Genomic DNA, 14107 nt, shown 5'->3' with positions numbered 1-14107 from the left:
GTATTGCTTCATTTCCTGTTTAATTCCTCTTCCTGGGCCCTGTTTCAGGAAGCCGGTTTAGAAAACTCAGAGTGAAAAACGATACTCAGGGTTGAGTAACCCCGAACTGTCCAACTCGGAATATTCGGTTTCAGAAAGGCTGATAACAAGTAGTTCAATCAACGCGGAGTTGCTTTAACCCCAAGTTAAGCTCGCGCACGAGGATACATAAAGCCCTGGTCAGTGGAGCACAGATTAAGCGAGTCACTATGGAGACGGAGGGAAAGAAGGCGCGGTCAATGTATTTTACAGCGCTTGACGCCGAAATTCTGATGGCAGCATATGCCGATAACATGCAAATTTTGCAGAAAAAAAGTAACACAGCCCCAGCTGCAAAAGAAAGGGAGCATGCATGGCAAAACATAGCCGACAGAGTCAATGTGTGAGTGTTAATTTAAACATTGATCTAGGGATTTCCACCCATTTAACACGTTATTTATTATATTTTATTTTTTATTTTATACATTTTATTTTGTGACGTGATGTGAGCGCAGGTGCAACCCAACAGGCCCCAAACGTTTCTGGCAGCAAGTAAAAATGAAATATAAAAATATAGTTCAAACAGGTGAGGTGTAATTGTATTATGGGCCATAGTGCTTGGTCTGTTTGTCCCATGTAAATCAATTGCAGTTAGAGGCTACATTAATTTTCTTTCTGTAAGCACTTATTGAAATTATCTGAGCACATTACAAGTACATATTTGCTTACTCTGTATGCTCAAATGTGACCCGTTATAGCCAACAGAAAAAAAGCGGAGGCCTGAAAAACAGGTGGGGGTCCTCCACCACCACCACTCACAGAGGCTGAGCAGTTGGCCCTCAGCCAAAACAGTGGGCGCCCTGTGGCCGAAGGCATCTCTGCGGGGACATCCTCTGAGTCAATAACCCTGCAAGACACAAGTGCCTACATAGGGGGTAAATTCAAAATAAGACATGATGTGCATACATCCTGTCTTCACAGTCACCTTTGCAGTGCTACTCATTCATTTGATAAACTCTTTACCATAATGGATTATTTTGTAGTGAAGTTATTTTCCTACTGATTTTGCCTTCCCTCAGTCTTGGTTGTCTTTGAGAGCAATATGACAATGAAGTGTAAGGTGATTGGTATGTTTGTTAATTGCCATTTGGTCCCTTGTAAGTTATAAGTGACCTGTATAAACCTCATATACTATCAGTTGATGGTGGTGGTGTACTGCATCTGGTGCAGCCTCCTGTTGAGCCAGACCAACATGCAGTTGTGAGTAATACTCCACAGATTACATGAGTTTACAGTAGAACAGCAATGTTGTTTATTTCTTTACTACAGGAAAATAATGAAGAAACATTGACAGCTGTTACAGAGGAGGAAGCAACAGAGACACTTTATGAGGTTTACATCTTTTAATACTTTGTGTACAGGAAACACAGGCGACCAATAAAGCCAGTTGAACACAAAATCTGTTTATTCTTCTTTCAACATGTTGAGGTGATGGGTCAAAAGAAATGATTGTGACATATGGTGTCTCTGACTGCGCTTCCATCTTGTATGTCCGTGGGAGGGTCAGGATGTTCATGGTTTGGATCACTGCTGATGTTTGGTTCAGAAGGACAGTGTTCTCCTCTAATTGTGGCAATGTTGTGAAGAATCACACATGGCCACAATAATGTCACATGCCCTTTCTGGGGTGACCCTGAGTCTTTGCAGGCACTGGAACCGGGCCTTAAGCATTCCGATAGTCATTTCAATTCTGGCTCTTGTCCTGCAATTAGCCAGATTATATCGCTGCTGTGGGCCCGGTTCAGGGTCAGGGTAAGGGGTAAGCAAATAGGGTAAACATGGATACCCCCTATCACCAAGCAAGTAGCCAGTGAACTCTCCTAAGACAGAAGGATACACTTCAGTTCAAATGTCCCTGAAGCAATTGGTCTTTATATATTTTAAAGTATTCTCAACTCACCATGTCCAAATTTTGTGCTCAGTGTACATTCACGGAATATTTGTGAGTCATGGACAGAGCCTGGCCACTTGGCTTCCACATTTGTGATAATGTTGGCAGCATCATATATGATCTTCAAAGTGCAGAGAACACAAATTAGCATCCATTACTATAATGAAATAATATGTTAGTTTGAAATGCTACAGGGAACTATGTACCTGTACATTAATGCTGTGGAAAGACTTCCTGTTCACATAGTCTCCTTCATTTACTGAAGGAGCAATGATTGGAATGTGAGTGCCATCTGTACAGCCAATCACGCCTGGGAACCCTGAAAATAAATGTAAAATTTAAGTAGTAGTCCAAGTATCACCACATCATAAATTAAGTTTTGGTCATCCTGATACCTGCAATTTTGTGGAATCCCTCTTTGATAAATCTTGTGGGTCTATGACCGGGGAACACCACAGACGAGTACAGGAGACGTTTCAGTGCAACTGTAACATTCCTGACTGCCCGACAGACGGTAGCCTTGGAAACGTGCTCAGCGTCACCAATATTATACAGAAAGCTCCCGTTTGCAAAAAACCGAAGTGCAATACAAATAATATGTAATGAACTGAGAGCATGTCCGCGATGTGTCACATGCGTAATATATGGCCTGAGGATGTTATCCAAATAACTTATAGATTGTGCTGAGAAACGGTAACGTTCGCACAGAAAATCATCAGGAAATGATAAAATGTCCAAACGCGCTCTAATCACTCTCTCCCGGCGGAGAGCTCTGCAGAGAATTCGGGCTTCACGATCTACTGGCTCTTCAAGGCAGGGGCACGCCATGTCCGACACTTCCTACTGTCAGGTTTCCGACAAAGGGGCGGAGACAGTCAGGGTTAGTTGTAGTAAACCTGCTAGGGGGCAGGTTAGCTTCACGGAGTGTGTCGTCATGGTGACTCACTGAGGCTTCATCTGAACTCGCTTTGTGAAACCGAAAACCCAGAGTTTTCGTTAACTCAGGGTATACTTACTCAGTTTTTCCACTAAACCGGCTTCCTGAAACAGGGCCCTGGTTGCTCTAAGAGGGAGAGTGACATGCGGTCTTGCTCTGAGACTTATCCACAGCCATCCACTTGGGAACATTGTTCAGGCAACGCCGTAAGTGTATATATTTCATGATGAAGGTGTTAAAAAGGCATAAATAGCGGTATTTGTTAAAAATTATATTTTATTTGTGATTCATGGAGGATGATTTGTACATGTTAAAAAAAAGGCAGTTTTGATGATCATTACTGTTGCTAAAGCTAACACGAAGGTGTAAGGTCACATTTTGAGTTATTTCGTGATGCAATATTTATGTAAACAATCATTTTTTCTATTCTGTATTTTTTTTTCAACTACAGTTTTCACCGCTTGTCAAATGAAGATTCTGAGTAAAAAGTCAACTCTACTCGGACTTGTGTATTCATTGACAGAGGTTTAGCTTGGTGTTTGATCTGAGTTGCTACACTCTGCAACAGAACACTACAGTGAAAAGGCGGCACTCGATGGTCCTACGTGTTCGTGATGGCAGCAAGCAACAAGTCATCGGTATCAAATACCAGGAGCAACGTGACATCAGCATCATCTGTAAGTGCGGCTCGCGCCAGAGCTAAAGCAGAAGCTGCTAAGGTACGAGCATCATATGCTAGCCACGAGGCTAAATTAAAACAGGAAAAGGCTGCTAGAGAAGCAGAAAGGAAAACTAGAGAAGCTCAAAATCAGTTGGAAGCCGCTAGAATTGATACAGAGCTGGAAGTGCTAACATTAAATCGTGAAGAAGACGCAGCCATCGCTGAAGCACAGGTGTTAGAAGATGTAGCAGAAATGCATGGAAATGTAGAAAATGTGAAATCTGAGTCAAAAGACAGGCTTAGATTGCAACGTATTAGTGATATGTTTGCTCTCAAAATGATCAGAATCAGTCTACCTTTGCACCAGTATCTGTCCCACCTGTTAAATCTGTAGACCGTGCAGAATCACAAGACAGTTTCAGAACATGGCATCCACCTGTATGCTTAGCGGAATTCCAACATAGCAATAGCAAGCCCAAGCCTGAAGCGGATAATGGGACGCATCCACCCACAACAAACCTGTCTAAACTGACCAGAGCTGAATTGAAGACCGACGTCAAAAGGACAAACCCTCGCACGTATATAGGTGCTCAATCACAAACACCCCGGCATATGCTTCCAGTGAGCGTGTCACAACCACCAGACCCTCTGGCACAATATTTGGCGCGACGTGATCTCGTTACGTCAGGACTGTACCAATTTGATGATAAGCCAGAGAATTTCCGTGCATGGCGGTCCTCATTCACTAACGCTGTGGCTGAGGTTCAACTTACAGAAACACAAGAATTAGACCTCTGGACCTCTGGAAAAGAGTCTGGACAGCAAATAAGATGCATATGCTCAGTGCATGTGAATAATGCCGGTTTGGCTCTGCGCAAGGCATGGGAGAGGTTGAATGACTGCTATGGCGCCCCTGAGATGATCGAGCAGTCGCTGTTTCAGAGACTTGACAGTTTTCCAAAAATTGCAGCCAAAGATCACATCAGATTACGTGAACTTGGGGATTTGCTTATGGAGATACAAGGCGCCAAGGAGGATGGATACCTCACTGGGCTGTCATATCTAGACACCTCCAGAGGTATTGGACCCATAGTAGACAAGCTCCCCTATGGGCTCCAGGAGAAGTGGGTGTCATCTGGGTCGTGGTACAAAGAGGAGAATAACGGCTGCTTCCCTCCCTTTAGTTACTTTTGTAACTTTGTCTGTCATGAGGCAAAGAAGCGAAATGACCCCAGCTTTATTCGTCAAAGCAACGGCGCAAACCCCACAAAACCAGAAAGATTACCTATGAAGAGCTTTAACACCAACAAGTCTATCGCGGTTCACAAAACAGATGTCTCTACAATCAACAACGACCCTAACAAAAACTGCCCATTGCACAATAAACCTCACCCACTTAAAAAATGCAGGACATTCAGAAACAAGTCCATCGATGACAGGAAGGCCTTTCTAAAACAGAAAGGAATATGCTTCAAGTGTTGTTCTTCAACTTCACATGTTGCTAAAGACTGCAAATCCTCCGTGAAATGCTTAGAGTGTGAAAGCATCTATCATGATGCAGCCATGCACCCTGGCCCACAACCTCAACTCACCAAGGTTCCTCCACCACCACAAGAGAACGGCGGGGAGGGAGAAGATGACTCTAATGTAACTGATGTTAGAACCAGCTGCACAGAGGTTTGTGGCCCCGGCCAGTGGGGTCGTTCTTGCTCTAAGATCTGCCTTGCAAAGGTCTACCCCAAACATTCAAAACACAAAGCCATTAAAGCTTATGTAATTCTGGACGACCAGAGCAATCGCTCTTTAGCCAGGCCAGAGTTCTTTGAGCTGTTTGGTGTGGAGAACAAACCACTCTTATACCATCTCAGAACATGCTCCGGCGTCATCGAAACGTATGGCAGGAAGGCAGAAGGATTCCAGATAGAGTCGTTGAACGACAACGTTCTCATACCTCTTCCACCACTCCTTGAGTGCCCTGAAATCCCTAACAATCGAGCTGAAATCCCAACACCAGGTGCAGTTTTGCATCATCCTCATCTCCACCATATAGCCAAACACATCCCCGATCTAGACCCAGAAGCAGAGATACTCCTGCTGCTCGGGAGAGACGTGCTTAGAGCACACAAGGTCAGGCAGCAAGTTAACGGGCCACACAACGCTCCCTTTGCACAACGTCTCGATCTAGGCTGGGTGGTGATAGGGGAGGTGTGCCTAGGTAATGTGCATAAGCCAACGGTTGACACATTCAAGACCCATGTGCTAGACAGCGGTCGCCATTCCATATTTCAGCCCTGTGCAAGTTTCATGCAGGTCAAAGAAACACAGCCAAGCTTCAGCAAGTCTAACAAAATGCCAGAGAGGATGCTAGGACACACAGTGTTTAACCAATCTGAACACGATAACAAACCTGCCCCATCAAGAGAAGACACCCTCTTCCTAGAGATCATGGATACAAATGTCCACAGAGATGACACTGGTAGTTGGGTTGCTCCATTGCCGTTCAAGGAGCCACGGCAACGTTTGCCAAATAATAAAGAGCATGCAGTTCAGAGGTTTGAATCCTTGCAACGCCAATTCAGGAAGAAACCCGAGATGCAGAAGCAATATGTGGCATTCATGGAGAAGATCATTGCCAATGGTCACGCAGAGGTGGCACCACCCTTGAGGGAAGGTGAAGAGTGCTGGTTTCTTCCATCATTCGGGGTATACCACCCACAAAAGCCCAACCAAATCAGGGTGGTTTTTGATTCCAGCGCTTAGTACTGCGGGGTCTCCCTCAATGACGTGCTTCTGACTGGTCCCGACCTCAACAATTCTCTCTTGGGTGTCCTTCTACGCTTTCGAAGGGAGAGAGTAGCTATCCTCGCTGACATCCAACAAATGTTTCACTGCTTTTTGGTCCATGAAAGGCACCGCAACTTCCTCCGGTTTTTGTGGTATGAGGACAACGACCTCACCATGGCAGTTATCGACTACCGTATGAGGGTTCATGTCTTTGGCAACTCACCATCTCCGGCTGTGGCCATCTATGGTCTGCGAAGAGCCATTGCTGAAGGTGCCCAGAAGTATGGTGCCGACACAATGAAATTTGTGGAAAAGCACTTTTACGTGGATGATGGCTTGGTGTCTCTCCCATCTGAAGCAGAAGCAATCACTCTTCTCCAACGGACTCAGGCTTCACTTGCTGAATCAAACCTCCGCTTGCACAAGTTTGTGTCGAACAGCCCAGCAGTCACTGGAGCTTTCCCGCCAGAAGATTGTGTCCTGCTCATCAAGGATCTGGATTTGAGCGGGGAGACAGCACCCATGCAGCGCAGCCTGGGTTTGCTTTGGGAGATCAGAAAAGACACATTCACATTCTCTGCATCAACTATTATCAAACCTTTCACCCGACGTGGAGTCCTCTCTACCGTCAATAGTGTTTTTGATCGGATGGGTATGCTGGCACCTGTCACAATCCAGGGACGAGCTCTTCTTAGAGAACTTAGTTCGGAACTGACTGACTGGGATGCACCTCTCCCAGAAGACAAGCTGAAGAAATGGGAAACCTAGAGAGATTCTCTTCAAGTCCTAAAGGAGCTTCATGTGCCACGTACATACACATCAACCTCGTTCACCAAAGCTGTGCGCACAGAGTTGTTTGTATTCTCAGATGCCTCAACTATGGCCATTGGGGCTATCGCCTACTTGAGAGCCATCCAGGAGGATGGAAAAGTGGAAGTAGGATTTGTTATGGGCAAAGCCAAATTAGCACCCCAGTCTGAACCAACAATCCCGAGGCTCGAACTCTGCGCTGCTGTCCTTGCAGTAGAAATGGCGGATCTCATCCGAGAGGAGCTGGATCTGAAACTGGATGCTGTCAGGTTCTACACGGACAGTAAGGTGGTACTCGGGTACATTTGTAATACGACAAAACGCTTCTACACATATGTCCATAACAGAGTCCAACGTATCCGACAATCTACCAGACCAGAACAATGCCATTATGTGTGCACGGAAGAAAACCCTGCGGACCATGCATCCAGATCTCTGCCTGCGTCCCATCTGGCACAGAGTTCTTGGTTCACCGGACCTTCATTCCTGCATCAGTTATCTGCAGAAACAACACAAACCAGTGAGACGTTTGAGCTCATCGACCCAGGAAATGACTCAGAGATTCGACCACAGGTACGCACCTACACTACTCATCTGAAGGAACCTGTACTTACCCCTGATCGCTTTCGCCGTTTCTCCACCTTTGCCTCTCTACTGCGAGCAGTGGCTTTCCTTATCCATGTGGCAAGATCTCACAAACATTCAAACCAAAACAGCAGGTGTACAGGATGGCACACATGTCGCTTACCTCGTACTGTGGATGAAATAGCTCAAGCGAAACATGTCATTCTGCAAGCAGCACAAAGGCCAGCCTTTGCCAAGGAACTGTCGGCCCTCCAAGCAAACAAAGTGGTGCCCACAAACAGCCCGTTGCATAAACTCAGTCCAACTTTGGAGAGTAGTCTCATCTGTGTTGGAGGCAGACTGAAACATTCTCAACTAACGTGTGAAGAAAAGAACCCAGTAATCCTACCCAAGGACAGCTACGTTTCCTTACTGCTCGTACGACATCACCATGAGCAGGTGAGATATCAGGGTCGACATCTCACAGAAGGTGCAGTAAGGGCAGCTGGACTGTGGATTTTGGGTGGGAAGCGACTAATCAATTCAGTCCTACACAAATGCGTAATCTGCCGGAAGCTGCGTGGGAGACCGGAAGAACAACGTATGGCTGACTTACCGCCGGAACGTCTCAAGGTTTGCCCTCCCTTCACATACGTGGGGCTTGACGTCTTTGGACCTTGGTCTGTTGTAGCCAGACGCACCAGAGGAGGACAGGCAGAGAGCAAACGGTGGGCCATGATGTTTAGTTGTTTGAGTTCAAGGGCCGTCCACATTGAGCTGATTGAGTCTATGGACACATCTAGCTGTATAAATGCTCTCAGGCGGTTCTTCGCTCTCAGAGGCCCTGCAAAGGAACTTCAGTCTGATTGTGGGACCAACTTCACTGGAGCTAGCAAGGAGTTGGAGATGGATAATACTGTACAGGGGTACCTCAGCAAGCAAGGATGTAGCTGGAACTTCAGACCTCCACATGCTTCCCACATGGGAGGCTCATGGGAACGGATGATTGGTGTTGCCAGGAGAATCCTTGATTCAATGCTCTTGCAGCAAAAGAGTCGCCTGACCCATGAAGTGCTGTCAACACTAATGGCAGAAATTACAGCTATCATCAATGCACGTCCACTCCTACCTGTGTCTACAGACCCAAACCAACCTTTCATTCTTTCACCAGCCATGCTCCTCACACAGAAATCAGGAGTTCCACCTCCTCCAGGAGATTTCACAGACAAGGACCTCTTCACAAAACAATGGAGGCAAGTTCAAGCGCTCGCGAACTAGTTTTGGGCCCGTTGGAGCAAAGAATACTTACCATCCTTACAACAAAGACAAAAATGGACAGTGACACGCAGAAACCTTCAAGTTGGGGATCTGGTCCTCCTCAGGGACAAGCAGACCATCCGCACCTACTGGCCCATGGCCATAGTCACAGCAACCTTTCCTGGGAAGGATGGACATGTGAGAAAGGTTGAAATAAAAACGACCGACCAAGGTGACACAAGAACCTTCCTTAGGCCAGTTGCAGAAGTAGTTCTTCTTCTGCCTAAGGACTGATTTAAGGACTGTTGTTTGGACTCATTCAAGTTCATAGTGGCCTCACACAGGCCAGGTGGGGAGTGTGATGCCTCAAAGGCATTTATGTCATTTATCTTTAATGTTTGCTTTAAAATAATTCTTTTGTATGTATTTAAGTTAAAAAGAACAGTAAAAAGAGTTAAAAATGTTAAGAAGCTTTAATTTTGAAGGTGAACTTGCTAATAACCTCACTTCCCGGTGGGTTACCTGTATTGCTTCATTTCCTGTTTAATTCCTCTTCCTGGTTGCTCTAAGAGGGAGAGTGACATGCGGTCTTGCTCTGAGGCTTATCCACAGCCATCCACTTGGGAACATTGTTCAGGCAACGCCGTAAGTGTATATATTTCATGATGAAGGTGTTAAAAAGGCATAAATAGCGGTATTTGTTAAAAATTATATTTTATTTGTGATTCATGGAGGATGATTTGTACATGTTAAAAAAAAAGAGGCAGTTTTGATGATCATTACTGTTGCTAAAGCTAACACGAAGGTGTAAGGTCACATTTTGAGTTATTTTGTGATGCAATATTTATGTAAACAATCGTTTTTTCTATTCTGTATTTTTTTTCAACTACAGTTTTCACCGCTTGTCAAATGAAGATTCCGAGTAAAAAGTCAACTCTACTCGGACTTGTGTATTCATTGACAGAGGTTTAGCTTGGTGTTTGATCAGAGTTGCTACACTCTGCAACAGAACACTACAATCTCCAATCTTCTACAGGAAGCTCAATTTGGAGGTCATTTTTCCATGCAGTCAAGTAAGAAAGGGAGCTTTCCTTAGAAACGAATACGAATGATATTATCACCCCATTGCTTGAGGAGTCTCGGGGACTGCTCCCTTACACTCCTCCTTTATTAACTGGAATACTTGCTGATTAATATGACTCTATTCTACTCATTTGTTTTTTATGTCATGTTCTTCAGGAAAAATCTGGATTTTGTTTTTAACTGAAACATGGCAGCTAATTATGGAATGCTTTCCCTTTATTAAACTTTGCCCCGTACGTAGACAGTGCCTTTCTGATCTCACCGTGACCTTTAGATGTGGAGATGAGCTGGCTGTACTTCCAGCTGGTACTTTCAGCTAGTGAATACTACTTTTAACTCCTTTGAGATACATATCATGAAGACTGGTGAGATTAATCTATTTTCTAGACCACTGGGATGAGCCTGAAGTTTGTTAGCGAACTTCTGTAACTTATTATAACCACCATTAGGTTGGAAATAATCTTTCTGCCTTCTACAACTAGAACATATTTCCTGAGTTTCAAATCTTTCTTATTCACTGTAAAAACTAAGGTGTAGAATCTTAGGCTAAATTTTGGTCATTCTTTGGACTTGATGCTCACATTAATTCTATGGCCCTAGATTTCGGTTTAAAAGCTTGGTTTTTACTTTTATGGCCTTAGGCGATAAGGCGACTTATATTACATATTCCACCCCTATTCTCCAAACTTGATTCTTAGGTCCGCAGATGGGGGTTTTCTTGTGATGCCATGAACTGATCTGAAAGCAAAGGGGAATTCTGCATTCCAAACCTTCGGTTCAAAATGCTGGAACAGATAACCACCCTCTATTAACACTTTAAAAAAACAGCTTAAAATTCATCAGCTTTGATACATGTTTGGGCAGCATTTTGTGTTTCCTGTTATCTTAGTTAGTTCATGTGTGTTCATTTGATTTTTATTGTAAATCAATTTGTGGTTTATTTTCTTGAAAAGAGATTAATTTGAATTATAGAAGTATCCAGATGTTTAGAAACCTCTCTAATAGGTATTAGGTGTTAAGTTCAGGAACTGTTGGTGTGTGTGTTTTCCTTTTTCTGTGACCATTAGAAGCCAAAGTGAAAAATCACACACACACACAGGAGCACTTGGGATATGTATATTTTCAAGACTTTGGTTTCTACAACTTTCATCAGATGGATCACAGCAGCTGCTGCATACATTATACAATCTGTGCACCACAGAAATGAGATCATGTGATTAATAATAAACACATGAAAACACACACATCCTGCCTCATCAGAGGCCTGTACTATGAGGGAGGATTTATTTCTTATCTGGATAACTTCAGGGTCAACCGTGGGTTTTCTGTACTACAAACATGGTTTACTTCTCACTGGAGTATGTTGCCGTGGTAACTTGCACAGTCAATATAACCTGCTCAGGTCAGATTCCAGATTAGTGATGAACAGGTGTGAAATCAACACATACTGAACAATCAGTTCTCTGGAAAGCAATGCCTTTTTTGATATAGAGTATTTGTATTTCTGTGATATGCATTTGCAACAAATAAGGATTCTTAGACACAAATTTAGTCTTTAATTATTTTCCTGGTGGCTGTTTTTAACAGTTTTACAGCTATTTTATTTTTCAGTAAGCATTAATATAGCACATGAAAGTAGGGCACCTATTTGCTCTGTATGTCAAATTTGCATGTGGACTAACCCTACTTTTGAATTCTGTATTTAGATTTATTCTTTAGTTGTTCTCAGACCCTTAAACCCCACCGAGGCCACAGCTGAAAGAATAAAGACTAAAATTGTCTTTTAAACATTAATTTAAAAGACAAAATCTGATAGAGTGGAGTAGATTATAGAGTGTCCATCAGATTCTTGTGTCTTAGTGATAGAGCTGTAATACTGATAAATCTGTTAACTTACACACACTTTGGAATTTCATCAGAAAGTAGATATATCTGTGCAAATGCTGCTCATCTCATCCAACCACACTTTTCTCTGCCCCCTCACTTCTGTTCTGCTGGGCTTTGTTGTTGTGCAGTTATGAACTCAGCTGCACTGAGCAGATGCACGTAGGTTGCTGTAAAGAGGGACATCATGTGGAGGTATTATATGGCTGTAAATTAAAAACCTCACAAACAGCAAGGTGTCTTGGAAGAAAATTCTCTACTTTGGCAACAAATTATATAAACACTCGAAAAAACAGGAAACGAGAACTTTTCTCATGGAACAAGAAGCTAAAAAAAACTGAGCGAGTAGGAGGGAAATCCTTCAGACAGACCAAGGCCCAGTCCTTCCAGAGAGGCAAGGACAAATATATGAGGCTATTATTGTAGCAAAACCATTAGTGTGTGTATCCCAAGCTGCACTTTGGTTTTTTAATCTGTTTGGAGTTTCCTGTGTGCATATTGAAATTTATGTGTGCATCTTCAGATCCGTGTTTGTTTAATCTGGTTTGGTAATCTCTACATAGATTTGTAAATGAGTACAAGAATGTGCAAATGTGTATTCCAAATGTGTGTGTAAGATTTATAAGATTTCTAAATGTATAAATAAATGTAAGTGTGCATTCATATTAATTTATGGAACGTCTTAAAGTTTACCCAAAGCCCTGCTTGTTATTCCCATACAGACTATGTCAGCAAAATGTGATTTAAACATAAAAAAACCCACAAAAAAGTCTTATGTCCTGTTAGTAAATTATGTAATAATTGATTACCATATAAAAAACTTGGTAAAGCTAGGAAATGTTCTTATTTCTCAATTATTGGGGAAAATAACAACCCAGGGTTTCTCTTCAGCACTACAGCTAGGCTGACAAAGAATCAAAGCTCTGTTGAGTCGAATATTCCTTCAACGTTAACTAGTAATGACTTCATGAATTTCTTTATAAATAAAATAACATTACAATTAAAAAATAATTACTCATAACAATCTCACAGATATATAATTATGTACAGTTACTTTCAGTATGATTGATATTTAGAGACTTTCTATCCTATTGATCCATCCATCTCATTCAATACCTCATTCCAAGACTGCCCAAAGAAGTCCTACCATTAATAGATACTTCAATCATGAATATGATTAATCTCTATTAATGGACTGTGTACCACAGGCAGAGGTGGCAAAAGTACACACATTCTGTACTTAAGTAGAAGTAGAGATACTAGTGTAAAAACAAAACTCCAGTAAAGGTTGAAGTTGTCACGTCTGCCGAGGCGAGCTGTGTGGTGTTGGAGGGAGAAAGGACCCAAAATGCAGGCGGTGGATGATAATGCTAGTGATGTTTATTTACAAAGTGGCGTAGTGGCAAAACAGGCAATGAGGGATGACAAATAACTAAAGAAACCTAAACTGGGAAAACTAAATAACAAACCTGAGATGATACCAAATGGGGTGAGAGCCAGCGAGACGCAGACAAGGAACAGGACACCGTGGAACACAGACAAACCGGCAACAGAACACACAGGGCTTAAATACACACAGCAGTAATCGGGGGATGAGAAACAGGAGGGCAACACACCTGGGAGAAATCAGAGCTGACGGGACAGGGGAAACGTAAACTGAACACACTCACATGAGACGGGGACCTTCAGAATAAAACAGGAAACTCAGACACAGAGACCCAGACAAGACACTTGTCTTGTCAGGCGGAAGAGGCTGCCGGCTGGGCCAGGCGTGGCGGAAGAGGCTGCTGCTGCAGGCGCGGATGAGGCTGCTGCTGCTGCAGGCGCGGATGAAGACACGGAGGCTGTACCAGACGAAGATGAAGACACTGTAGGCAACAGCGTGGAAGCCGCAGGTGGTGGCACTGCAGGCGATGGCGTAGGAGACACAGGCGGTGGCGCTGCAGGCGATGGTAATGGCTGGACGGGCTCCTCGGACCCTCCAGCAGGGGCAGTCACAGAACCAGTGGGCACAGGGGCCCTTGGAACACACAGGGCAGAACCAGCAGGCACGGTGGCCTCTGGCAGACACAGAACAGAACCAGCAGGCGCGAACACCTCTGGGAGGGACAAAACAGAATCAGTAGGTGCGCAGACCTCTGGCAAGGACAAAACAGAA

General features: G+C 43.7%; 1 protein-coding gene across 2 annotated transcripts; it reads left to right on the top strand.

The window, feature by feature from the left end:
* Positions 1–3022: 3022 nt before the first annotated feature.
* Positions 3023–11952, top strand: LOC120730965. Of its 2 annotated transcripts, XM_040027646.1 has the most exons (4): positions 3023–3112; positions 3358–9627; positions 9875–10055; positions 10764–11952. In XM_040027646.1, the coding sequence occupies exon 2, from the start codon at positions 4180–4182 to the stop codon at positions 6325–6327; it is 2148 nt and encodes a 715-aa protein (XP_039883580.1). In that variant the 5' UTR covers positions 3023–3112; positions 3358–4179; the 3' UTR covers positions 6328–9627; positions 9875–10055; positions 10764–11952. The 2 variants fall into 2 exon arrangements, with proteins under 2 accessions (XP_039883580.1, XP_039883572.1); XM_040027638.1 differs by having other exon boundaries at positions 9875–11952.
* The last annotated feature ends 2155 nt before the right edge of the window (positions 11953–14107 follow it).

The sequence above is a fragment of the Simochromis diagramma genome, unplaced genomic scaffold (genome assembly GCF_900408965.1).
Source record: "Simochromis diagramma unplaced genomic scaffold, fSimDia1.1 OVJJ01000746.1, whole genome shotgun sequence".
NCBI classification, from domain to species: Eukaryota; Metazoa; Chordata; class Actinopteri; order Cichliformes; family Cichlidae; genus Simochromis; species Simochromis diagramma.
This window is presented reverse-complemented; position numbering and strand designations above follow the sequence as displayed.